General features: G+C 38.9%; 1 protein-coding gene and 1 long non-coding RNA gene across 7 annotated transcripts in view; both read left to right on the top strand.

The window, feature by feature from the left end:
• The window catches only part of pcdh1a (protocadherin 1a), a 99484-nt gene extending 94990 nt beyond the window's left edge, over positions 1-4494 (top strand). For all 5 annotated transcript variants that reach the window (XM_039778019.1, XM_039778016.1, XM_039778015.1 and 2 more), the window contains one exon: positions 498-4494. In XM_039778019.1, coding sequence (XP_039633953.1) covers positions 498-868 — 371 coding nt within the window. In that variant the 3' untranslated portion in view covers positions 869-4494. The remainder of the gene's footprint in view (positions 1-497) is intronic.
• A 3737-nt stretch (positions 4495-8231) lies between these two features.
• The window catches only part of LOC120544369, a 101529-nt gene continuing 81832 nt past the window's right edge, over positions 8232-27928 (top strand). Inside the window, exons 1-2 of one of the 2 annotated variants that reach the window (XR_005636488.1) lie at positions 8232-8309; positions 8519-8608. This is a non-coding gene — a long non-coding RNA (uncharacterized LOC120544369). Of the gene's footprint in view, positions 8310-8518; positions 8640-27928 lie in introns of both variants that reach the window. The other variant, XR_005636487.1, reaches the window with a different exon arrangement.

The raw sequence follows: 27928 nt of genomic DNA, 5'->3' as shown, positions 1-27928 counted from the left end.
GTAACCAAACATTGTATGTCTCTAGTATGTGTGTCTAATATTTTGTCTGTTCTTGCTGTCTTTTTTATGTTGACACATATTTGGAGTACCATTTACAGCATACAAATCACATGTAATAGAAATCAATACATTGCTGTATTGAACATGTTAACAATGCAGTGATATATTACAAACGCACCAGACAAACTGCTGTCGGATACTTCTAAATGACATAGACACAGCATGCAATCCTCTGAATGTAACACATCAGCTAGTGGACTACACACACAGTAGTGCTCATTACACAGTGCATAGCAACAGCTACATAGCAACTGCTGCTGACTGCTTAGCAACAGCTGCAGAGACATCAAGGAGGGGGTGGGTTCCATGGGGTGTTTCAGATGACACCATTTCTGTTCACAAAAGCCTTCTTGCAACTTTTTTTCATGAACGTTGTTCTGATGTTTGTCACCATGAAGCTCTCTCTGATGGTGCTGTTTTCTCTCTCCTGCCCACAGATATCCGCTCCCTCCCTGATGTGGCAATGACCGGAAACTGTACAACCGAGTGCAGTGAATTGGGCCACTCAGACGCCTGCTGGATGCCCGGGCATCCATCCCCCGTACGCAAGACCAGGAACCCCCCGAAACTCTCCACCTTCGTGCCTTACCAGGAGAGAGGGAGCCTGGGACGCCTGGCTAACGGGAGCGCCAGGCTGGGTGGCGAGGAGCACCGGTCGCGCCTTCCGCCCTCCCGCAGTGCCTATTCCAACAGTGGTCACGACGCCAGTCAGGACTGCCCCTTAGAGGAGATGCCCCTGAGCGTAGCCTCTGAGTTCCCCCCCACCTCCCCCTCTGCCCACACTCCAAAAAGAGAAATTTACCTGTGAGGAATATCGTCATCTGATTGGTGCACAAATGAAGAAAAGGTACACCCACTTCAGAAGGAAAAACAGGCTGTCTACATGCTAAAGCCAATGCCCGTTTTGTAGTTTACAGTAGGCTGTGACTCATTCAATCACTGGCATGAACACTTGTTTTTTGTCATTTCCTTCTTAAATTATTAATTTATTAGCATATTTATTAAGAATTCCACAAAGTTAATTGATGCACTCACTCATTTATTTATACGAAATCGTGAAGGATACAATTCTAACTGATCAAAAGGAAATGCAGATGGCAATTGCTACTTTAGTAGTAACTAATTATTGTTGTAGTTAGCCAAGTCCCATTCTGTGAAGTGATCTCTTGAATTTGAAAGTTGTGAACAGTGCTCTTGTGCCATTATTACCTATCATTTAATAGACAGCCAGGCCCTACCTACAGGCATAACACTTTTGACTAACAATCAAATGAAACGGTCTCTCTTAATGTACAGTGCTGTAAATACATTTGAATGGTGTGTTCTACATATATTTTTGTCTGGCATAAGCTGAAAAAAATTGCCTCAGAATTCTAGCATATTTAAGCTTTTCTTTGCTGCTGCTGTTTAAACTTGATTGAAACCATCTCCAGAAGTGGAGTTCGATATTGTGGAAAGGCATTTATCCGCTCCTCACAATCACATACACCTTGGACCCCTAATCATAGTAGAATAGCCTTTACCTCTGCTCCCTGTAGTGCTCTGCCACTGGTGGAGAAGGCTGTGTGGCAACATTTAAACTGACATTATGTTCCACTGACTCTCAGCACTGTGACCTGTCGTTCATCATGTAAACGGTTGACTTGGCCACAGTACCCCAGAGTCACAATGACCAAACGCAGAGTACTCACAAGAACCATTCTGATTGGCTTTTTATATAAAACCTTATGACACACTCTGTTGATGAAATCATACCAGTGTGTCATTTTTAAAAGCGCTACTCTGTCGCGACATCTCCCCTTATGATCCATAAGAACTTCTGTAGATCGGATTAATGCATAAAGAGGTATTTACATAAAAGGGCACTTGAACATGGAGAACCACTGGAGAGATTGAGCACTTGGAAGTTACTACATGAGTGCTCTTTGTTGAGAGTAAATTCTTTGTGTTTTAAAGTAGCAGCTCTCTCTAGATGAATACTTCTTCAGAGGTGAATTCAATACACAGTGCACACTGGAATAAGTGAATTCACAGATAGTGTGGACCTTGAAGTCTAATGAATAGATTTGAAGAATTCTTGGGAGTTATTGTCAATAACATGGGACATTTCTAAATAAATGTTTGGTTTCATGTGAGTGGATAACATTTGCAAATGCAGAATATCGTTGAGCTTAAACGTATACGTTTATAGTAGGAGTCTCAGCTCGATTTACTGCAATTCCTGTTAACTATGATTTTCACTCTATTGAGGACAACATGTTTAATAAATTAATAGCCATTTTCCTCCTTCTGGCTATAAAAGATAGAATAAAAAATAGGGCATGCCCGTGGGCTTCATTTATCTTTACAAAGAATTTCCAAGTGAATCTGAAGGAAATTTCTGAAGGACACTGTGTATTTGTCAGTAATTGGATGTTAATGATGACAACACTAGGGCTGCCTTACAACATTGTAGACTGAGCCTGTGTCTTTGATTTAAACATTGATTTGATTAGATTTGTAGATACCTTTCACCTCTGCAGAGTATTTCCATAGTGAGATTGTGTGTCTGAGGAAGGGTGGAGGAGCCTTCAATGGACATTTCCTAATTAGGGTGAGTAATGAGTCCTGAGCTGGGGCATGTGTGAGCACACCCCCAGGACACGGCACCCACCAGATAATGCAAATCCACCCGCAAAGCTACAATCAGTTAAAAGGGGTATTTTTATCAGCACTTACCTCATCATGCTGTCATTGAAAACTGCGTTTAGAATAATTAAACTGAAAACATATGGAAATTACTGGACATGGCCATGATTAAATAAGGTCGGCGATTATCCTGCCTTGAGGGGGAGAAAGCACATTATGCCGTTTTCAAAGCCATTTAGCGACTGAAATAAAAATTCAAACAACAGCCATGATACACTGTGATGAAACCCCCACAGCTCCCCCAAGCACCCTTCTCAGAGCTGCAGATAGCACCATTCACGAACTCAAAGCAGTGGCTAAACCACTGACCTGGAATTAATGATAAGTGAGGAAGATAGCAATGAGTGATAAAACCAATGTCACATAGCCTCAATCACAATTTTATCTATTGAAATGCTTGGACTTGATTCAGATTCACAATTGCTTTGCATCCAGATTTATCTCGGGGGATAAATCTTAACCTGATTCCAGCCTAAGTACACTTATCGCTTTCGGGAATCTGGAATCTTCAGATTTATCTCTTTGATCGCCAATACATGAAGTAAATGGGGCAACTCTTAGCAGATAAGCGTAATCATCGGTTGTTGCTCCGAACGGAATGACAGGAGTTTGATTTAAGTCCTCTGCAAAATAAAACAAAAAAACAAGCCTGGGCCTATTTTCCCCCTCTCTTAAGGAGTTGGACTCTTTCACTCCAGCCGATAATGACCTCCTGCTACTCACCCCTGGAACAATTTATCACCAGGTTTGACCTTTCTTTTGAACTCATGCTGAATGAACTGTGTTTACTTCTCTCTCAAACACAGAATGGTTCTCCTTGATTAAAGTAAGAGAACATCATGAAGCACCTAAATACACTCAAAAGTATGTTGAATAATGTTTAATTTGTACTTAACATTGATTTAATGTTGAATTCACTTGAGTATCTTTTGCCTCTCTGTAGTGTGTATCGTATGGTGATCATTTCTGTGGACAGATGGACAAATTGCTGTACTGAAATTGGCAAAGGATTTTTTTTTTCTTACTGATCAAAGACTCTTGGAAAAGTGATTGTGTGAAAAAATATTGAAATCTTTTGGTGGTGTAGTGTACATAGATCTCCACAACCCTGCATCTGCTGTCAAGCAGGCGGTGATTTAAGCATGAATTCCAAAGATAATTGGTAGAAACTGTTTACTCTTTTCCTTTACTTTCTGAAATGTCAGTGCTGGTTCATATTCAAAAGGCCCTCTCCCAAAACAACCTGAAATTAACTTAACATTTCATCTTTTTCACAGTTCATCTAGAACAAAGCCTTGAAAATATGTCTTTGCGAGAGAGAATCTAGTTGTTATCCTAATTGTTGGTATATTTATATAGGATAAAATGCTTGTGATGCCATGTTTTTGTACAGTTTTATGTACATACAAGTGAAGCTTTCTAAAAGTTCTGAGAAAAGCCGATGGCATATAAAAATTGTAACATGTTTTCTTGAGATGTGCACATCTTGCCTTGGTTGGATTGACCTTTGCTGAGTCAGTGTGAATGTGGCCGTTCTATGCCTGCACTGTAGTCATTCACCGGCTCCCACCTCCTGAGGACTTAATCAGTTTTTATGTTTATTGTGAACAGTGGATCGTCTTATCTTACCAGTTTGTTAAACTCCTGTGTTCTGCTTTGTTCTGTTTTCGCATGTTGACAAATTCTCTTGTAATACTGTAAGTCCTCATGAACTTTGTAATAAAATCACTTCAGGGAAAAAATAAATGCTGTCAGTGTTTTCTTCGTTTTCAATGATTATTCATCTCTTTTGAGTGTTGAACAAGGATTTGGCTGTTACATTTCTGCAAGAGGCTTTGCAGCCTTGGAGCTACATTGTGTAAAAATGTGTCTCACTCTAGAACCCAGGCTCATTAAGAAGAACTGGTATTCTTGTCATGTGGGGACCAGCGCCTCATTTCTAAGTCAGGAAGCCCCAGAATGTTGAGAGGGAAGCATTCCAGGGATTGAAGTAGGAGAGTCCCAGGACCTATGTTCACTACTTCAACTAGAAAAACAATGTGCCCGAAGTACACAGCCCCTATCACGCACTCAGCTTAATACAGAACATTTCTTTAAAGCATTGATGAGCTGCCCATTGCTGCACATTTAGAGCAAGTCTTACAAGACCGCTGTCTGATGATGTTAATTTTTATATGTGTATGTGCCTTTTCTTAACGGGAGAATAGAATTGTTTTAACGGACAATGATCCACGGTTGAAAGCATTCAGTGAATGGGGAACTATTTCTATGTTTGATGTTCACGCTTCTATTCATTTCTACTGTGTTTGATTATTAGCACATAAGCTGTGAACTTAATTGACTTAATCATTGTTGCACAGATAGCTACCGTATTATTTAATAATGTGTGAACTACAGTAATGTTACATGAGTGATTAAGCAATTTTAGGCCTCTTTCACAAACGGTATCCATGACCAAGTCTTGATTCACTCTTTCGTAATGTAGGCCTATATTCTCTCTCACATGATTAGAGAGAATATAGCACTATACGCCACTTTTACTCCTCACTGCTTGCAGTTTCTGCGCTCAAGGAATTTTAAGACAGCACTCATTTTTTATTCACTCGGGGTATAAAAATGGGAAGAAAAACCTTGTCCTCCATAATTATTAAAATGGCATAAAATTAATATATTTTTTTAACACTACAAGATGTATAAGTCATGGGGGGAAGTCAGTGAGGTGGACAGTACTCTGAGTAACTACATATCATGGTCACTTCCAAAATCCAAAGTGATACATAATAGTAATAGTTTATGATATATCTAGTGTTAGGTAAGCAAATATGTGAAAAATGAGCTAGAGAGATGTAATAAATAAATGATGTATCATTTATATGGTAGTACATTATGTCATTTCTGTGCACTTTATAATATCTAATATCAGTGTTTTCATTCATTGGTCATAAACCAAAGTATTTCGACATGATGATAGTGCTAGATCAAAAGTTAGGAGATCACCAAGGTGCACAGGGCATTAATATCTTAACCAAATTGCATGGCAGCTGTGGCTCATGAAGTAGAGTGGGTCATCCTTTAATAACAAGACTGACGGTTAAATTACCAGCTCCTCCTGCGCGCATGTCGACGTGTCCTTGAGCAAGACACTGAACCCGAAGTTGCTCCTGATGGGCAGGCCAGCGCCTTGCATGGCGGCTCCGCCATCATCATGTTTGTGAATGGGTGCATAAGAGGCATATTGTAAAGCGCTTTGTCCGGTAAGGTAGAAAGGCCATTTATAAATGCAGTCCATTTACCATTTAAGTCAAATACTATCCAATATTTGTTGAGACATTTGAAACACAAATGTCAACCGGCTGGTGTCGCTAGAGGAAAAGTCAGTGAATCACAAAGTCTAGGTATAACAACAACAACAAAAAGCAATCATAGTAATCTATTTAATAGGTGTTGATATATTTTATTCTGGAACAAAGTGGTAAATCAAACAACCCACACTGCCTTGCAACCACCCAGGCTAAAAAATCAAGTGCAGGTTATTCAGCACTAAATTGCCTTGCATTGCCCTGCAACAGTGGACCAGCCTACTGGACCTATATTGCATTTACTTTACAGATCAAACATATGCTATATGCACACTGAGACCGCTAAACAACTGCCAACAGAACTGTTAACAAACAGTAATTATTCTGGAAAAAGATAAAGGCAGCAATCTCTCGCCTGTTAATCTACACTCATTAGGCACATCTTTCTCAGCCATAGCTGCCAGTGAGCATTATGGCTAAGACTCCAGCCAATGTATGGCTTTGTTGCATAAAGATTTCTGTGTAGTCAATAATTGTATGCTTGCTTATTACACATTATCTCAGTGAACAGTGGCAAAAACTGACATTGAGTACAAAATGGCTACACGACAATGGCTCATCACAGTTAATTGGATCTTGCAGGTGTTAAGGATCACTGTTTTTCTACAACAAATTGTATTTCCCAAATACATACTGTATTCAGATCAACATTGGATCCAATCGTGTATAAATGTGAGGATATGGGCCAGTAAACCGTATTTGCTTACTTTAACATATTCAATACATACAGTCATACATTACATATAGAGAACAGTTCATAGGTTACTCGAACCAAAGTTAAACAGACCTAAAGAAAGACCTCTACACATCCAGCATATACACTAGAGGCAGAGGGCTGACCACAAGCTCCCCCACACAGGCCTTTGAAAGATCATCACCCAGCCTCTTTACCTCTTTCCCAGCCCCTCTGACAGCAGACAAAGAGCTTCTGTGCGTCGTAGTGCACCTGTTTCACATAACATACTTGGCAAGCACAAGGCATAATTGTGATGCATTTTTTTTCTTCCTGTGAGAGGGAGGGTGAAAAGCATCCAAGTGGTCAATCCTGGAGATGAGAGAACTCGCAATGCTACTAGGAATGAAGGATGGGTTCTGAAGAGTTTGTGACTTGGGTGGACCAAGAGAGCAAAGATCTCTCACCCTCTTAACTGATGTTAAGGCAAGCAGTAGCTGTGTCATAGACAGCAGCCCCTGCAAAGGGAGGCATCTCTAAACACTAACGTGTACGTTTATGTGAGCAGATATAAGACATATTATATTAAACATAATATTTGGACATTCCGTACATGATTTGCAATGGTGGATAATTATGTAGTTACTTAGCAGTTTTGTTTATAATGCCATTGATTACAGCCTAAGAAGAAATAGTTAAAGCAATACCTCTCTTACAAAGTGTATAGGAAGTATATTTGAATGCATTAAGTTGCACAGGTGCACCAACAAAACTGGTGCCTCATACCTCTAGATCTGTTGCATTACTCACACAAGTTCAGTTATGACACAACCTAAAACCTTAGCTAATCAGATAAATCTTGAGAAGACATGGGACTGAGTCTTGCGAGACACACAGAGGTGAGATCCATCATGGTAGCACCCCGTCACTGGGTGAAAATAGAAGTTCAGCTAATCCTAACACTTTTAATTAATTATTCAACAATTAGAATTTCAGTTTTCCAATATGCCATTAACACTTTATAGGAAATAGCAGAATTGAAAGCATACATCCGTCACTAGTACATTTTGGAAACTGCTACTGGTACGCCTCCGCTAAAATGACCCTTCACAAGCACGGAAAATAAATATATAGTTTTTTTTAAGGTTTCCTGTGCGCCTTTTTATCCCACTCGCAAAGACGGATATGGCATTGCGGGGGGCTGCAGATGCCGCCTTTCATGGCCAACCTAGTCTGGACCACTGCCCGACCGTTAATTTCTAAATCACACAAGGTCCCCAGAAGATACTAATACCATGCTAATAGAGTTTAGAGTTAAATCTTTCTCTCCTTTACACATGACACACACTTTTATGTCTCCTGCAATTACTGCAGTTTAGTGGCCTCTAGTGGCGGATACATGTGTGCTGTCTCCTGTGAATAAAGTTTTAGGTTGAATACGCCATTTTGTTGGAAAACCACATTGGAGAAGACTGCACATTATATCCACCTCCATCCTCTTTGCTTACACCCTTGAGAAGGCATAATCTGTAAGTACTTATCTTCTGAAATTGTACACGTTATACAAGCTTCATGTAGACAATTAGTCAACTATGTTTTGATCTTCCTTGGTTGATTATCTCAGCAGTATTCAATATTCTTCCATTGGTTTATTTACATGCATTCACTTCATGTTCATAGAGATATACATTATATTGTAATTATGTGAAACTTACACATGTCTTTTGTACTGTTTCAGTTTCACACCACTTCCATCAAGTCAGCTCCTGTCTTGGCCACTTTTTTTGGAGAGTGTTTAACACGCTGCATAGACGTACATAAACATGTGGTGAGTGCAGAAGAAGACTACTGAAATCGAGGTTAGTGTTCGTCAACGATAAACTCTAAATCTCCACAGCGCTGCAGAGTAAGGTCTGGCTACATCACACATACATTCTGGGATAGGAGGAAAAAATGTACTTTAACATTAACTTGTATGTTAACCATTATGGACCCAGATGGCAGACTCATTATCACTAACACATCAATTAACAACATATATTTAATCCATAATCTATAATTGCAAATATCATATATGGTCCCAACATGGATGACCCTATTTCTTTCACATCCTTATATGATATCACAGATTATAAAATTATCACTGGATGATATTTTAACACAGTTCTTGAACCAACAATAGACTGATCAACATTAACTTGCAGGAAATGGCAATCCACTGAGAAAATAAAACTGTATTTAACAGAAAATGAATGTTCATATATTTCACTGCCACATCTCTCATTCTCCCGCACTGACTTTTCCCTCACTGGTAACTCAGTTATACAGGACATAACTGATACATCTATCCCTTCAATTGTAATAAGTGACCGTGCCTATATCTCCTTAGTTTTCCACAGTAAGCAATTTTACAAGCAGCCTTCCAGATGGCACTTTAATGTTTCAGTCCTCAGAGATCCAGACTTTGACAGGTTCTTCAGGAGAGTGGGCTTCTAGATGGACACAAATTACTTTCCCAAACAGCTCTGGAAACGGCAAAAACAGTAATACGGAGGAAATAACCTCATACTTATCTCACAAGAAGTAAAATATGAATATGAAGTATATTAAAAATATGAAGAACTGGAAATCAAACATTCAGAAAATACTAACATGAGATATAAACTTAGATATAAATTGAAATTGACTGATATAACAATAAAATAACTGAATTTCTACCTCAGCAACTACTGTATGACACAATCCCTTCGAATAGAATAATAAATCACTGACATATTTTGCTAAACAACTTAAACAAAAGGAAAAGAATAGAACACTATCCCAGCTATAAAAAAGAAGAAGAAAAAAAGTAATTGGGGAGCCTGAGTTTTTTGCAAACCATATCATCCCTATTTTCAACGCAAGAATTTAAATTTGCTGAAACAAATAGTGTCTTCCTTAAATGCACAACAAGCTCAAGATCAAGTTCATTAGATGTTCCTTTTGCAAGTGTAACTGGGCCAGAAGAGGCCTTGGCTAAATTGTGTAACAGGTCAAATGTCAACAAACTCAATTCAACAAACTTTTTCACTTGTCACTTCTTCTCATTCTCGAACCCAGGGGTTCCCCTTAATCACAAGGCAAGACCACAATTAAAATCAGAGACGTGGATTCAGGAATAAAAGTTTAATTTATTTAAGAAATCAGTGTGTGTGTGTAAAACACATTGAAGATCAAAACAAATGTTGTTAAACACTAATGCCTGGAAAATTAAAAAGGCTATATAAAACAATCTTTAAAAGTGGAGGAACAATTAAAAACGACCTGAAGAGGGGCTATAGCCAGATTCAAACTGGGGAGGCACCTTAGGCCAGTGGCCTAAAAGTTCACACACAGCAAAGGCACCCTTAAGGTAAATGCATGCAAATATGAGAAAAATTTGCTACTCCTTAGCCCCCTGTGCTAAAACAGCTGTAGCCACTATTATAAGAACATGCTTTTACGCTCGTATAAGAGATCCTAAAATGAATAGTCCTCCAAACATGAAACTGAAGGCAAACTGAAAAACCAAAATGCTATATTAAATTACAATAAAAAGCCAAGTAAAACAATTGGAAGGCCGTGCAATAGAAACCATGTAAAAGTCAAATAAAACAAGACAGTAAAATTACTGTTACTGATAATTTAACCCAGACAAAGCAGCAGTGGCAGTCTCTGCTCTGCAGGGACACAAAGACGTGCGTTAATTTTGGTCACGTGTATTCAAATATGAATTAAAATCAACCAGTACTAACAAATAGGATACCTTGGATGTACACAACACAAAGCAGAGCTCTTAGCACAAAGGAGACAAGAATCCAGCATCTTTCCACAGGCACCATTAGATACCTCAGTGTTACTTTCTCCCAAGCTGTCAGAGCTGGTAATAGAAAGAATCACATTCACCAAGATGACAATATTACCAAAATAATTAAATAAAATTACCTTTTTTTTCCAGCAATTTAATTGTAAAGTCAAATGGAAACAAAATAATCTCCAACGTTCTGTTCTAGCCAAAAAAGTAGTAAAGCCCATCACCTCCCTGTCAAAGTTATTAGCCTGCACAACACTGAGTAGAAAACATCCCTTCCTATTAAAATTCTCTTTTTTTAAATCTCTCTCTCTCTTTTTTTTTTTTTTTTTTTTTTTTTTTTTTTTTTTTTTTTTTTCTCTATACATTATATACATCGATCTATACATTAAAAAAAAACATTCTCCAGATGCCATATCCTCATTCACTAGATTGATTTAAAAAAATTAAATACATTGTTATTTAACCAATGTAATAAGATCTGAAACTTTAAAATTCCAGACTTTACATAATGACACATGAGACAGCTCCATGGAGGTGTGTATATATATATATATGTATGTATGTATGTGTGTGTATATATGTATATATATATATATATATATATATATATGTGTGTGTATGTATGTATGTATATATGTGTGTGTGTATAAATATATATAATACATTCTTAATAAAAAATAAACCCAACCTACCACTATTTCAGTATAACATAAACCACTGAAGACATATTGCAGTCAAAAATAATGCACCGAATGGGTCTTTCAACATCATCTATAATTCTACATTTTAATCAATACATCTTCCTTTACCATTTTTTTATGAATTTATATATTTTGTTCTGCCAACTACTCCCACTTACTGACAATCTACATTATCTACATATTCATACACACTTACTATAAGCCTACTTGTAAGCACACCAGATAGTCTGCCCTCCTTTGCATTGCATCTTATGTCACCGCAGTCTTAACCTATACAATTATACATAGGTCTAATATTGTTCGCTGGAGTCCCTGTTTCTACATTCTGTCCTGTGACAACTCTATCATCCACTCTGCTATTATTTTACAATTGCCTGCTCCAAGGTTCTCCAATACAGTGCCTTGCGAAAGTATTCGGCCCCCTTGAACTTTTCGACCTTTTGCCACATTTCAAGCCTCAAACATAAAGATATAAAACTGTAATTTTTTGTGAAGAATCAACAACAAGTGGGACACAATCATGAAGTGGAACGAAATTTATTGGATATTTCAAACCTTTTAAACAAATAAAAAACTGAAATATTGGGCGTGCAAAATTATTCAGCCCCCTTAAGTTAATACTTTGTAGCGCCACTTTGCGCTGCGTTTACATCTGTAAATCGCTTGGGGTATGTCTCTATCTGTTTTGCACATCGAGAGACTGACATTTTTGCCCATTCCTCCTTGCAAAACAGCTCGAGCTCAGTGAGGTTGGATGGAGAGCGTTTGTGAACAGCAGTTTTCAGTTCTTTCCACAGATTCTCGATTGGATTCAGGTCTGGACTTTGACTTGGCCATTCTAACACCTGGATATGTTTATTTGTGAACCATTCCATTGTAGATTTTGCTTTATGTTTTGGATCATTGTCTTGTTGGAAGACAAATCTCTGTCCCAGTCTCAGGTCTTTTGCAGACTCCATCAGGTTTTCTTCCAGAATGGTCCTGTATTTGGCTCCATCCATCTTCCCATCAATTTTAACCATCTTCCCTGTCCCTGCTGAAGAAAAGCAGGCCCAAACCATGATGCTGCCACCACCATGTTTGACAGTGGGGATGGTGTGTTCAGGGTGATGAGCTGTGTTGCTTTTTACGCCAAACATAACGCGTTTTGCATTGTTGCCAAAAGTTCGATTTTGGTTTCATCTGACCACAGCACCTTCTTCCACATGTTTGGTGTGTCTCCCCGGGGGCGTTTTGGTCGGCAAACTTTAAACGACACTTTTTATGGATATCTTTAAGAAATGGCTTTCTTCTTGCCACTCTTCCATAAAGGCCAGATTTGTGCAGTATACGACTGATTGTTGTCCTATGGACAGAGTCTACCACCTCAGCTGTAGATCTCTGCAGTTCATCCAGAGTGATCATGGGCCTCTTGGCTGCATCTCTGATCAGTCTTCTCATTGTATGAGCTGAAAGTTTAGAGGGATGGCCGGGTCTTCGTAGATTTGTAGTGGTCTGATACTCCTTCCATTTCAATATGATCGCTTGCACAGTGCTCCTTGGGATGTTTAAAGCTTGGGAAATCTTTTTGTATCCAAATCCGGCTTTAAACTTCTCCACAACAGTATCTCGGACCTGCCTGGTGTGTTCCTTGTTCTTCATGATGCTCTCTGCGCTTTACACGGACCTCTGAGACTATCACAGAGCAGGTGCATTTATACGGAGACTTGATTACACACAGCTGGATTCTATTTATCATCATTAGTCATTTAGGTCAACATTGGATCATTCAGAGATCCTCACTGAACTTCTGGAGAGAGTTTGCTGCACTGAAAGTAAACGGGCTGAATAATTTTGCACGCCCACTTTTTCAGTTTTTTATTTGTTAAAAAAGTTTGAAATAGCCAATGAATTTCGTTCCACTTCATAATTGGGACCCACTGGTTGTTGATTCTTCACAAAAAATTACAGTTTTATATCTTTATGTTTGAGGCCTGAAATGTGGCAAAAGGTCGAAACGTTCAAGGGGGCCGAATACTTTCGCAAGGCACTGTACGTTCCTTGTAAAAGGAACTTGCATGAGTAACTTTACTGAGTTTATTAGCTCTGATGCCATGCTTAACTTGCTGCTAATTTTAGCCTACCCTGCTGCCTAGGGACTGAGAGGAAGCCCATTTTATCAATAGCATAAAAACCTTAAAGCTTGACATGGGGCATCTAGCTTGTTGTGCATAGGACATCATCTACTCCAGTGATACATACACAGTGTTTCCTTTAGGATTTTTTTTAGCAGTGAAACGTAACTGACACTTTGCTGCAACACAAACAAATGTATTTATTCACCTCTATTCACACATACAATGAGGCATATTTTCAGTTGTGATTGAACTGTACTTTTTTAGTTACTATATAGGCCAACTTTGAGCTTGACATATAGGCTAAGCATTCTGTAGCAAATAACAATAAACCCACTATTAATTACATTATCTTAATAAAACGTTCTCCGACATGCACTCTAACAATGCAGCCCTATTTCTGATACCGTGGGGGGGCAGAAATGTTGCTGTGGGGGGCCGCCACGGTCAGATCAACATAGAGGAAACACTGCACACAGTACTGCATGCTGAACTACAGCACATTGACTGGTATACTAGGGATACTCTTTTATAATGTATACAAACCTAGTGTTGAAATAACAAGGCTTAATGTCAAAACTGGTAGAGTACGATGGTATGTGTTGGACTACTTGCCCAAATGCTTAATTGTTACAATTCAATATGTTTTAGAGGCTTTTGTCAGAAGGGAGCTTTTTGTATTATTCACAGATATTTTGTGATCTCAGTAACACTGCTTCAATTGTTACTGAGGTATTACAGCATTTCTACTCTCCACTGAATTTTAACTCAGGGTAAGGGGCTCTATTTTCTAATTTATTAGTCTATTAGACTTGCTCGGCATTTCACTTCACTGTTGTAGTGAAAGATGACATAACTGGCACCTTCAAGACCTATTTGCTGCTGGAAATTTCTCCTGTGGCAGGCACTGGGCTTCTCAGAATTGCCGTGTAGGCCTGGCTTTCTATCTATCAATTATTAATGTGTCTATGTTCTGCTGGACACCCTCTTACTTGAGGGATGTGCTGTCTCAGTATTATGGTTATTATCTGCTTTTTGACTCATGGAAGTGTTTGCTATTCAGGAGAGTCACCTGGAATTGGGAGAGAGAGACTCAAGACCATGTGGTAATTGACAACACAATAAAGATGAGGCCAGGAAGATGATAAATTGAAGATGTTAAATTGAATCAATAACTCCATACATATCTCATGAGCAGCCTGACTGTATAATTGAGTTTAACAGATCATATTAATTTTACAGTGTAGTAGGTTGGCATCAACTGTGAGATCTATATATTTTTTTTTAAGTTTAAAAAGTGTGAATATCAAACTGAGGCATTTCAATAAATCTACCTACTTACTACCACATTTGAGCATGGAGGCCAGCCTAATATTATGTTTTAGCTATTAATTACTCTCTGATGAAGACATATACTGTACCTACACGTAATCTTGGAATGACTCAAATATACAGTACACTAAGACGAGGGAAGTAGCTTATAGACGCCAAGTATCAAGTTATATGTATAGTGAAAATAACAAAAATTACATTGAGCTGACACATGAGCACATTAAAGCAGGATTTTATTTTTTAAGCCAAGGACCCCTTAACTTAAAGAGAGACAGAGCATGGACCCCTTACTATTGCATAAAATTAAGTTGCATATAAAACAGGGCCTACAATAATGTGTAGAGTGGCCTACAGCCTTTAAACATACATTTTTGCATAGAATACAAAAGTTATTAAAATAAGAATTGTTGGCACCAGTGAACTCAAGAAAAATGACAATGTTTTTTTCGTCAACAACTAAAAATGAAATGATAATGTGAAAGATGCATCTTAATCTCTGTTAACAGATTTATGAACTGTACTCATCTTAAATTCAACAACCAGTTTAAGATTTTTTTGGGGTGCTATTTTGTGGACTCAGAAGTGCACTAAAGCTAATAAACATCAACCTTATACTAGTATATATTTTCATCAAATGACTAAGACTAAAACTAAATTAAAGCTGCAAGCAGCGTGGGACGGGCCCTCGCTCCTTTGCGCGCGTCGGGGATACTGGCGGACGCCCATCCTTGCGACCGTGCATCTGTGCGGCACTCAGACACTGCAAATCGTCACTGATGAAAAGGGAACTCTGCTGAGTTCAATGATATCTCACACAAGACTCTATGTCATACAGTCCATTAGCTGTGAAAGGGGGCGTGGCTAAAGCATAGAGGGCGGGCCAAACCATAACCAATAAAAACGGAAGTCTCTGCTGAGTTCAATGATACCTCACACAATAGTGTACATCAAACGGGTCATTAGTTATGAAAGGGGCGTGGTTTAACCATAGGGGGCGGGCCAAACCATTAATGAAAAAGGAACTCTCTGCTGAGTTCAATGATACCTCACACAAGGGTCTACCTTAAACGGTTCAAATGTTATGAAAGGGGGCGTGGCCTGAGTACGTGGCCGTGGTTAAAGTATAGTGGGCGGCTCAGTATCACATGTAGACCACACATAAGTTTCATGTATATCGGATGATGTTTGTCATATAAGGCTGATTTCCTGTTGCCAGCGGGGGGCGCTATGACCAAAAGTCAATTTTGGCCTGTAGGTGTCCTCAGGCCTGGACCCTTGTCAAACGTGAGAAATTTCTGGCAGATATGACAATGTACACTAAAGTTACAACAACTTCTTCGTTCATTGATAAATGCTCCAAATGGCCACCACACCCACACAGTTTGACAAAAAGTTTTTCTTTTAATAACTTTTCATCTTTAAGGTGTTTAAATTTAAAGTCCATCGGATGAAATCTCTAGGAGGAGTTCGTTAAAGTATAGCACCTTGACTTTTAGGTCTACTTCCTGTTGCCACTATGACTTTGAGTAAATGTTGGCCTTAATATGTCCTCAGGGTTGGACTCTTATGAATCCTGAAAGTTTTGAGCCAATTGGACAATGTAAACTGAAGTTACACCCACTTCCTGTTTCGATGGCGAAACGCACAAAATGGCCGCCCCGCCACGGCCATGCCCTATGACAAAAAGTTTTTCTTTTAATAACTTTTCATCTTTAACGTATTAAGATGGCACAGACCAAATTTGAAGTTGATCGGATGAAATCACTAGGAGTTTGTTAAATGTGGAATTGGCCAAAATCGCACTAATTTTGAACGTTCAATTAAAAATGGCGGACTTTCTGTTGGGTTTAGTGTATGGCTCCAATGAGTTTTTTGTACGTCTTGATATGCTACATATGTGTACCAAGTTAGTCTACGTTAAACTGCAGGGGCTCAATTATAGGGGGCGCTAGCAAGCTATTTTGTTGCCCTATTCCCGAAACCCTTAAAATACGTACATTTTCACCAGGATTGATGCAACTGCCAATTTTGGTGAGTTTTTGAGTACGTTAAGCCCCTCAAAAAGGCGATTCATTTGCCAGAAGAAAGGAAAGGAAGAATTCTTTCAGTTTCAATAGGGCCTTCAGCGCTCGGGCCCTAATAATTCCTTCAGTTTCAATAGGTCCTTCGCCGCTGTCGGCGCTCGGGCCCTAATAAAATCAGGTGCTAAAATTAACACTGCAGGTTATATTTGGAACACACAGACATACTACCAATTATGTGGTAGGTTTGAAAAACATGTTCCTCCCCATCAAGCTCAATATTGCTTTTTCCCAATACTGGCGAGTTCTAGGCATGTTTAAACTTTTAGCGTCTTTGCCAGCTAAACTTGACAGTTCATATGCATAGTCATAATTGTGGATCATACAGGGTCACAGTGGTCCTACAGTGAAGAAGCCGTCCATGAATCATTGGAAATTTATAGATGCTCCCTTTAGCAAGTTTTTGCTTTATTTCATCCATTACTGACCGTTAGGCTAATGCAACACATCGGCTACGCTCTGCTTCTCTTTCTCTTTTCCTGCTGGGCATAGTGTGTCCTACTTGGAACACATGACACACATGGATGCAGACCATTGGCAACAAAAGAGAGAGCAATTTCTTCAGAAATTTTATTTGAAAATAACCAAACCTGAACGCGACTTGAGGCTGGAGCGCACCAAACCAAACCTGATACTTTGTTGAGGTCCATCGGGTCAGTTTGCAGAACTGCACTGCAGGGGGGATGATGATCCATTTTGGGCATCTGTTCCAAAGATTTTGCATATATCTGTAAGATAAGTGGGGAAAAAAATGACTAGCCTATTTGTTCAGACCTTAAGACAGAAAGCTTTCAAAGCTCTCCCCCTGCAGAGTTACTTTCAAGATGGTGCACTATTGTACTTAAGTAGTAGCCTACACAAGTCTAATCCTGAGGTTTGGAGGAAAATTGTTCCTCTGGTGGATTGTAGAGGCCCTCACTCTACAGGTTTGCGTACATTTTTCAGCTCTCCAACATTTCCACGAATATATCTATTACCGTATAGATGTTCATCATAGAGCTGCAGGAAGCGCTGCAGGGAAACACTGCTCTTCTGTAGCCTTTTCCTCAAGATGAAAACACTACTCGGCTACCGCTGCTGTTGCCGTGGAAACCTGGTCACTCTCACTCTTTTACCCACACTCTTCACCACTCGCTTCATTAAGTGCGTTGCTGCTGGCAATTAGAATAAAACCAGCGGCAGGGATGGCTGTCTGGAAATGCAGTCCCCAATTAAATACTTTCAAATAGCAATGTTTCTTCAAACTACATCTGCTCTCTATATAATAAACCATGCACCTGGGACCTATGCTTTTAAAAGACTGCACTATGGTTGCTATACTGATGAATGACTTCAAAATCCACGTTCTTTAGTACCGTGAATACAAATGTAACATGGATCAGATGCTGCCTTGTTACTCTGATGCTTTTTTCAAGCTTGCTCTGTGCTCACAAAAGCAAAACAATGTTCCAGACAGTGTCACGGCTATTTCACAGGAGGAGAAAAATGCCTGAGTGATCAATTCAAATCTGCATCCTTGTGTGTGCACTATAACTTCAAATACTTGAGAGAGAAACACAGAGCGGTTCTTTTGCTCATTCATTCAAGGCCATTTCTATATAAATGATTGATATCAAAAATATAAGTGGAACGAATGATGGCTACAAGTCTTTAAATATGATCACACTCATCCATTTATATTGCTGCCCGAAATTTTTTACTTTGATTAACCGACGATGTTATTACAGCATTAAAATTGATGAAGTAAATTTAAGTGAATCACCATTACAGGACGTTGGCTTTAAGTGAATAAGTACTCTTGAGAAGTGCACTTGGTATGTTTCATATGCAACATCATCATTAATTTATTCTTGTCCGTCAGTTGATCTCACACATACTAAAAAGTGTGTGTGTGTGTGTGTGTGTGTGTGTGTGTGTGTGTGTGTGTGTGTGGGGTGAGGTGGGGGGCGGAAATCACAACTGTATGTGTATCAACCGGCACTGAAAGTGGTCAGTGCAACCTCTCCCTACTCAGCCGAGTCTGTGCAGCTTTGCATCACTCATTTAACACTCTATTACCTCCCACCTGAGCACACTCTCAGTCATTACTGAATTACCTACAAGCCATCCATTTGCATTGACAGACCTTTTGTAATCATGCGACAAGCCCTCAGTCAGGTCAAACGTGATTGCTGATTCCAGAACAATTTAAGGTGCATGCAGTCAAATTGATAATACAATCAACAGTATCAGAACATGTATCTTAAAGATAATTAATTCAACCCATCTTTTGGTTATTTTGTATCATTTGAAGACTATGACTCCTGTAGCTATTAATTAGTTAAATTAATCTATCATAACCCACAATACAGATTCACTTCCTGCCAAATGTACTCCACAAATGTGAACCCTTTAACAGTCCTCAGATGTAGCTGTCACCCTCAGTTCCTCTCTGAAAATCTCAGAAAATAAATTTCAGAGATAATATTTTCACTTGAGTAAATATTTGTCTAAATAGTGCCAGTGGATGGAATGTTTCAAAATGAATTCATACAATGAGGCGCACTGCCACCAAGACCAAGAGGGCTTGTTATGATGCGACGGCACTGAGTGAGATTGAATTTTACTTTGTTGCAATGATTTGTTTTCACAAGGAAAAGACAGAATGACTGTGAGGTGAAAGGATAGACTGTTTACTTTAATCAAAGATATCAATAAAGAAGAAAACACTTCAGCACACAGTGGCTACATTAAATTATGTCAAAAGAAATTGGTCAGATAATAAGTCAGACATCTTCTCGTGCAATTACCCAGCTGTGAAACCCCAAGCGTGTTGCTTTTCAAAGAATTCTAATGGGAATTCATTTTTGACTTTTCCTATGCCTAAAATATGCCTACTGGCCTATAGGTAAGGTAACCACTATGGTAGCCAACCACAGATACAGTTAAGCTTAAGGATTAACTGTGCCTTCCACATGTATGTTTGACATTAAAACATGTAAAGTATGTAAATAGTGGCTTAGTATTATAGGGCACCATACAAGGTATGTGTATAGGCTTTAGGCCACCCTACACATTATTGTAGGGTGTTAATGCAACTTAATTTTACACAATATATGTAGTAAGGGGTCCCCGCTTGTCTCTCTTTCATGTTAGGGGTCCTTGGCCTAAAAAACATTAAAAGACCCCTGGCTTAATTAAAGCATCAGCTGTTTTAACAGTATATTTATCACGTTCTTAAAAGCTGTAATGAGAACCAAAGGTTCCATTGTTTTGGATCATTCATTCATTCATTCATTCAAAAGTAGGGACCTGTAGCTCCATTCTTCACATCAATTCTGCAATTTCCACATGAAGGGAAGAAAAATTTACACTTCAAAAGATTAATAAAACAACATGTATTTCTATTGACATGAGCCAAGCCTTGTTCACAGATACCAGCAGGCCCCCTGCACCCCTCCCTCATGCACCTGCTGGCTTTCAGGGTTGAGGCTGATGAGTTAATGCGGCTCAGGTGTTGTAATTGAAGATTGCCACCAGCTGGTTGTGGTGTAGCTTGGCAGGGCAGAGCAAGCCGAGTTGGCGGTCGGGCTGAACAGGTGAGCAGTGCTTCAGTGCTGCTGGCCTCTGTTCACAACGAGCCCCTTGTTCGTGGAGAGGCACTTGTATCTCCAGGCACCACACGCACATAATGGCTCTAACAGTGAAATAACAAAAAAGAAAATGAGCGCTTCATTGAATGTTAATTTGAATCTGAAGATACTCTAAAATTAAAACCAACTAACCTCATTAGCATCATCTTGTTGAACATTTGAAGTAGGAAGAGAATGGAGCCACGATATCAAACAGTATTTTATTGTCCAAATAGTTTCTAGGCTGACTGTACCACCAAATATTCACTTAGTTTAATGTAAACCCCTCCCACACGCTCAAAGGCATGTGGGCCAGTCGCGATCCGTATTAGATTAAATCAGACACAAATTCTCTCCCAAATTCTCTGATAGCCAGGGAGAGCCTGCTCAGTACCTCTTAAAGGATCCATTTAATACTTTCCATTTACATCTTTAAACCTGACAAACATGACATTTAAGTAGTAATCTATTAAGCCACCACTACAGGTCCAAATGGAATTAACGCAGTTTGCATTTACCTCAGATGTATTCAGCATATACATAGATGTCCTCAGATGTCTAAAGTACATTAGCAGTTTCTCCCTACTCTCATACTCATTTCCATTAACAGCTTAAGCTGTGCATGTACAATATCTACTTCTCTCTGCAATAACTAATAAAGGTTCTCGACAATGGAGGTCATGACGGGATTTTCTTTTTTTTTTTCTCAAGTGCCCACTTGAATTTCAGTTAGTTTTACTACAAGAACTCCAGCCAAATCTATTACAAGCACCCATATAATGTTATAAAAATCACGGGGTTTCATGAAAACCTTTTCCTTTTTAATATGAATAAGTGAAAACTATCCAAAAACAAAAATAAGCATATTAATAACATGTCTTATGCAACTGGACTAATCTGGAGTAGGCAGACACGCAAGGGTACATAATGTACATGCTTGCACAACACAAATACACATTTTTCTTCATCTTTTTATTAGACCTTTTTTTTGGCTGCTGCTGTTGCCAGAGGGACATACTGTAGAATATGCAAGCAAAGAGAGAGTAGTATCTTGCCCATTGAAAAGCTGTAGGGATAAGAAGTTAGGATTCTGTGGTTATGGGACAGTTTGTGAAACCACCAGCATCCCCTGTAGCTCTCAAAAAAATGTAAAAATCGATCATTACATTTACACGCTGTGGTACTCGGGTGGGGATGGGTGCAAGCCAGCACCTTATGCCTCTCAAAGGACTACAATGGCACTGCACCATGAGGAGCAGCAGCACTCTGTAGAGAGACAAGTCAGTAAACAGTTACTTAGGCCAGCAGGTTGTTTGTCAAGTGCAATTACAGGAAAAAAAGAAGAAAAAAAAAACATTTTTGAGACTGATGTTACCCAGGTAGAGATTGGAATGGAAAGCCAACTTAAATGATTGAGGATGGATTTGAAGAGGTATGTGCTCCACTTAATACTTTCTATAATACGAGTTGCTGTAAAGAACCACAAAAAGGGCCAGAACAAGCTGTTTACAAAAGCAGGAGGTAAATGAAGACAGGGGCAGACAGGGACTGACAAGGGCCATGAAATATACATGTTTGTACTGAAATAGAAGAGATATAAACAAGATGTCAATAAAGACTAAAATAGGTAAATAAATAAATACTTTCCATAAAATATGCTAACGATTTGAAAGAACGATTGCTTATTGCTAAAACAAAAAGAGCAAAGAAATGGGTCACAGTATCAGAGCATGTTTAATTAAGATTCAAGATTTACCGTCAACTGAAATGGCATAACACATCCAACGTCATCTGTAAGAACAGAAGAATTCTCACAGCAAATGAAATGTTAAACAAGAGCTACGTGTAGAATGCCTGGGGGCATTACAGTCTGTTGTTGGAAGATAGTCTTGGCTTATTATGACTCACAGGCCGTGATTTGTAATTAAATATTAAGTCTAATTAGCAGAATCTCTCTTGGTGAGTAATTCGTAGCATCAGAGTATCCTTCGGTAACTTCAAATGCTAGTTTTAGTGTAGATCTAGTGTTAAAAAACCCTCTAATTTATTGTCCAAATAAAAGTACGTAGTTCTCACAACTTATTCTGTTCATTATGCCTGCTGCATCGACTGCAATGTAAAAGGGTTTCAAGGTATATAACAGAGAAAGTCGTTTCAACAATTGAGGTGGTTTCATTATGTTTAACTAAAAAAGTAAGGAAGCTTGTTAGGGAGTGTTCCGGAGGAATATTAGCTTTCCTTCCATTACTCCTTGTAATAGTTATTTAGGTGCAGAGTTCACAGCCCAATCATCTGACACTCGAAACTAATCACCTGTCTCATACACTCCGTAAACCTTTGATAGAGGCCTATAGGTGATAGAATAATTGGTTGTGGTTCACTTTCTTCCAGGAGGGAGATGTTGAACCTTTTTGTTTTATGACTTCTTCTTCTCTCTGAGGGTATATAGTTTTAGGTGGCGGTGGAATCATGTGCAAAATAAAAAACACCCGGAGACATTTTGCAGGCAGTGAGTTGACTTTGCTGAATGGAGAGAGCCAACTGTCACTCGAGCAGATCCAAATATCTGATTGTCTCATTATCTTAACGCCACATTATCTCTGTGTGAGACATCACTTCATTTGGTTGCAGCAACCTTTTATTTCAACGGGGTTTTAATTGGCAAATTAATTTGCGAGTGCCCACAAATCTCATAACTAATACGCTGCACTGTTTAAACACTGCTGATTTTGTTCATAATCCAATGATGAGTTTAAAAGTGCCGGATTTAAACATTATATTTAAGTAACAGTTGATTTAGGTTGGATAAAATGTCCAGGAGCCTTTTGCATTTTACAGTTTTTGAAGATTTTTCTAACTGCAGTCCAACTTTTATCGACTAGCACTATCTGTGCTGAGATGTCCCTTCAGTGGGGATCAATATTAGATAGTAGCAAAGTGTATATCATCAATGTATTCATAGCCTTTAAGTGTGTGCTTACTTAGTACACTTTTACCCTAAAGAGCATTCAGTACAGAAACATATTGATGTTATTTCCAAATGATGCATATTACACTGTCACATGAAGTAAGTATTCCCACTCTGCTCACACACACATTCCTACTGTACTATACAGTAATCACTAGTGGATTGTAACCCTAACAAATGGCTGACCCACTCCCCTGAAGTGACAGAATGTAACCTTTAGGAGGAACTGCCCCATCTCCTCAGGGACAGTCAGTGTAGACACCAAATTCACAGTGACCAAGTCTTTTATAAGGCATCCGAAAGGGCACCGGCTTGTTTTGGGGGATACAGCTCACAGATGTCAAACCCTGTGAGCTTTGCCTGTTCACCGCTTGATAATTGGTCATCTACAGTATCTACTCTCCTGTGATGATCAGTTTAGTTCCAGCTCTGTGGGTCAGTCATTTATTTCTGTTCTCAATGCTGCTTGTTTGTTTCCAGTTGTGTAGTCAGCTGTTTACTTCTGGTCCTATGATCAGACATTTATTTCTGGTGCTGCAGTCAGTGGTTTACGACTGGTTTCAAGGACATTGCAGTAGATGTGTAGTGCTGCAGCCATTTTCTGCCTGATTTTATTAATTGGCTTTAGACCTATTTAATGCAGTGGAAACATTGTGAGGAATGGAAATTGCGGTGGGACTGTGTTGTTTGGAAAGCTTGAAGCTGGACTGTATTGCCTTATGTATAGCTGGGAGCTGGACCGCATTGGTTGATAAATGTCTGGGAGATAAACTGCATTGCTGGCTTAACTTTGTTTGAGGGGGCGGCTGAAGGAGTGTGAAGAGTTGGAATGATAGGAAAGGGATAAAGGGGGCAAAATATAGTGCAAGCAATGAAAGGTGTTTAAATGAGACTTGTAGTGTAAGGAAGTGTATGAGCTTCAGTGTGCAGAGTTGATGTGTCATTTAAGGGTCTAGTTGGACCTTTTATATTGAAATTCCATTTTATTCCAGGGCTCCAGTAAGCTTGTGTTTGTGTCTGGGGGCTTTTATAAAAAAAAAAGAAAGAAAATGGCCTACCCCAGATTCCCCTATTAAAAACTTCTGTCTAGGGGACACAAAACATTAAAGCACTAAACATAATGATATATCTGTGTGTGAACTCCTAAAATTAGGTTTGTGTGTGTGTGTGTGTGTGTGTGTGTGTGTTAGAAGATGGGCTGGATTCGGACAGATATTTAGAAATGATGTTCGGGTTTGGGTCAGGCTCGGTCACATCAGCGCGATAAGGCATTGAACATTTTAAATTTAAAAAAGCTTATTATGTAGGTGCGCGCCTGTGTTAACGTGCGCTTGTTGCCCCGTGTGTGCTGATGCGCTGATCTGTCGACATTTCCGAATGCCTTCCTACAGTTTCTTTATAAAAGCGGGCTCTCCACACAAACAAACGTACATGTGTCATTAGTATGAGAGAAAAAAAATTGATTTTAACTGTGTCTGGCTCGGGTCGGGCTCGGACATAAATATCTTAATGCCTGTCGGGCTAGGGTCGGGTTCACTTACTGCTCTGTCAGACGTAGGCCGGGCTCGGACAGAAAAATGCAGCCTGATCCGCACTTTGTGTGTGTGTGTGTGTGTGTGTGTGTGTGGAAATAGAAGTTACAGTTAAAGATGTTAAAATGTAACACCTGTGTTGTCAGGTGGTCAGTACACACCACAGAGACAAGTCAAATTAGCAAATATCAATCAGTTGTGGGTTCCCACCTGCAATTAAAGGTTGCCATGGTGATGGTAACCGCTGAGTGACTGCTGGGTCAAACAGTTCATCTAATGGAGATTAAGCTGAGGGCCACTCTGTCTTATTATTCAAATACTGTAATGCCTATCCCCTACTGAACACGTTGCTGTAAAACATGTGTTTGTGGTGTCAAAAATGTGGAAAATGGAGTTGGCTTCTGGTCTAGGTTAATATTAGAGTCAGCGGGGCGGTTGAATGGCACTCTCGTCACTTTGAGGATCATATGCAAAATGTGTAAGTCCTTAAATCGTTACATTGTTTGAAAGAGGACAAATTGTTCTGTGTGTCGACGAAAAAAGAAAATTGTAGAGGTACGAGTGAGATACATTTTGAAGAAGAGTTTAACAGCTTAACTCCACTCTGTGTGTGATGACACCCACTATAACTCTGAACATTCTGTCCCTTCATTTGAATTGGGGAATCATTATCTATATATAAATATTTTGGAAAGTATGAAAAATACAAACACTTAAAGTGCTATATATCTTATATACACATGTATGTATGTATGTATGTATGTATGAATGTGTGGGCTCTTTCAAATACATGCCCAGTTGAGACTGTGAAATGTAAATAGAAAAGTAGAATGTTTAGAGAAGTTGTGTTGCAGTGAGTGAGCTGTGTGTGTGAAATGAGGTTGAGTGGGAGACACCCTCATGCACAATATTGAATGGAGCCATGGGAGCAGAGTGGGATCATACCAGGATGAGTCAGCTCTGTAAATGCAGAGAGGGAAGTAGCTTATATATCGACTAGAAATGGGGTTGGCTTCTCTGGTCAAAAAGATATGAGATCTATATGACAGCAATACCTTGAGGCCTTTTGAGAAACTCTCTGCCTAGAATTCAAACTGCTGGTTAATCAGTGATGGAGGTATCACCTAATTGGCAGTCTCCGAGGAAAATACATTTGGGGTGAGGGTTGCTCTTGCATGAGAACAAAATATTGATCAATTGGTATATTGCTCTCTTTTAGTAGGCAAGTTTATTAAACGTACTGCTTTAAAATCACATCATTGGTTCAGCTTATAAGAATTCCAAATTTATTTCTTATGGGGATAAAGACTACATCCATTCACTTTACAATCATTATCCAGTTCTATTGGGCTCCCTCAAAACTATTTAGACTCAATTTGAGAGGGAATCCCAAGTGAGGAAGGCACTTTGGCTCTGTGATAGTTTGCTGATAAGAATTTTAGCTACCCATTCAAGTTTGGTTTGAGAAGACTGTAGGTGTAAAATACCCATACTCATCCAGTTTCTTTTTGTTAGGTAACCAAACCCCTCAGTAGTTTACTTTCACATGTGACAGCACAGTTCAGACATCACTTATGGTCAGCTGAACATTAGTTAAAAGCGGCTAATATCAATATCTTTATAAGAACAATAGACTATTGAATGTGAAAGAGATATTAAACCAAAGGCAATTATCACCCAACTGCACTTTCCTTCACCTCTTAAGAAACGTCTTGTTAAGCCCTTTTTTTGTTTGTTTGCTTGTCTTCAATATTCCAGTTTAGGTTCACTCTAACCGCTATCATAGCAGTATTTTGGTCCATAACACCAAACAAGAGACACAGGTCGCGACTAGCCGCGAACATAGTTAAGCTGTTTCCCTCTGGAGTTGGTGGAGACCAAAATCAGCTAAAAAGGAGGGTGAATATTGTAGGCAGAGTCATCAGGCATTGTCAACGGGCTGGCTATACCACTTGTCTATTCTGGGATGGGGGGAAAAAACACTTTTTGCTTGTTTGTATTTCTTTAAACCAAACACAACCGTCCTGGGCGGCGCTAAGTTATGCAACAGTTACTTTGTATGTATATATTAGTTTTTCTGTATTTATTGTTTATTTTATATTAATGTTTAATATGCTTGTTTGTTTATGTATGCAACTTTCACCAAGGCAAATTCCACATAAGTGTACTTATTGTGGCAATAAAACCTTTTCTACTTCTGATTCTGATGCAGCAATGGGGCCCTTGCAAAATAGATAGCAGAGATAGCGGAAGGGGAGAGAAATAGGTTTTGCTGTTTGTTTTTGTTTAAATTTTCGTACAGCACATGTTGCAAACTTAAATTATGGTAATGATCATATATGAAGTTATAAATTACACATTGTGTATAAAATGCAAATGTAAAATATGGCAATTCTGAACTAGTTAATTAATTGCTGATCATTTAAGAAACCTAAAAGATACGAAGCATAATGCACCATAAGAATACTGTGTAATTTCTCAAATTAGGTCCTCAGCCTTTTATTTATTTATAATTAAGACTTTCACCAGAACAACATGTTTGCATTGAGAAATAATGTTTTTTGTTTTGTTTGTTTGTTTTTTCCCTTAATATCCACATATTACATAATTATTATTATAAATATTAGATTATAATCACGGAGACAGCATATTTAAAGAAGATGAGCGGTAGTTTAATAGTTTATCAAACATTTTAAGAGGGATTACATTAGATAACGTAATTACAATGTAAAAAACATGTTTCATCATTGAGTGCATATGGCTACTATTTGGGGAAATTTATAAAGAAATAGGTGAGGGGTTTATTTGGATTTTTAGTTATCTGTTGTGCCTTCCCAAGCTAAATAAAAAAAAAAAAAAAAACCCCCCCCATTGTGCCTGGCCATTTGAAAGCAGTGCACAGCACAATATTCAATGCCAAATTGCCTCATCTTATTGTAATTTCCTTTAGCGTGCTCCTCCGCACATATTGTTACAG

Source organism: Perca fluviatilis, chromosome 16, assembly GCF_010015445.1.
Source record: "Perca fluviatilis chromosome 16, GENO_Pfluv_1.0, whole genome shotgun sequence".
NCBI classification, from domain to species: Eukaryota; Metazoa; Chordata; class Actinopteri; order Perciformes; family Percidae; genus Perca; species Perca fluviatilis.
The sequence above is the reverse complement of the archived record's forward strand: the minus strand, read 5'-3'. Positions and strand labels throughout refer to the sequence as shown.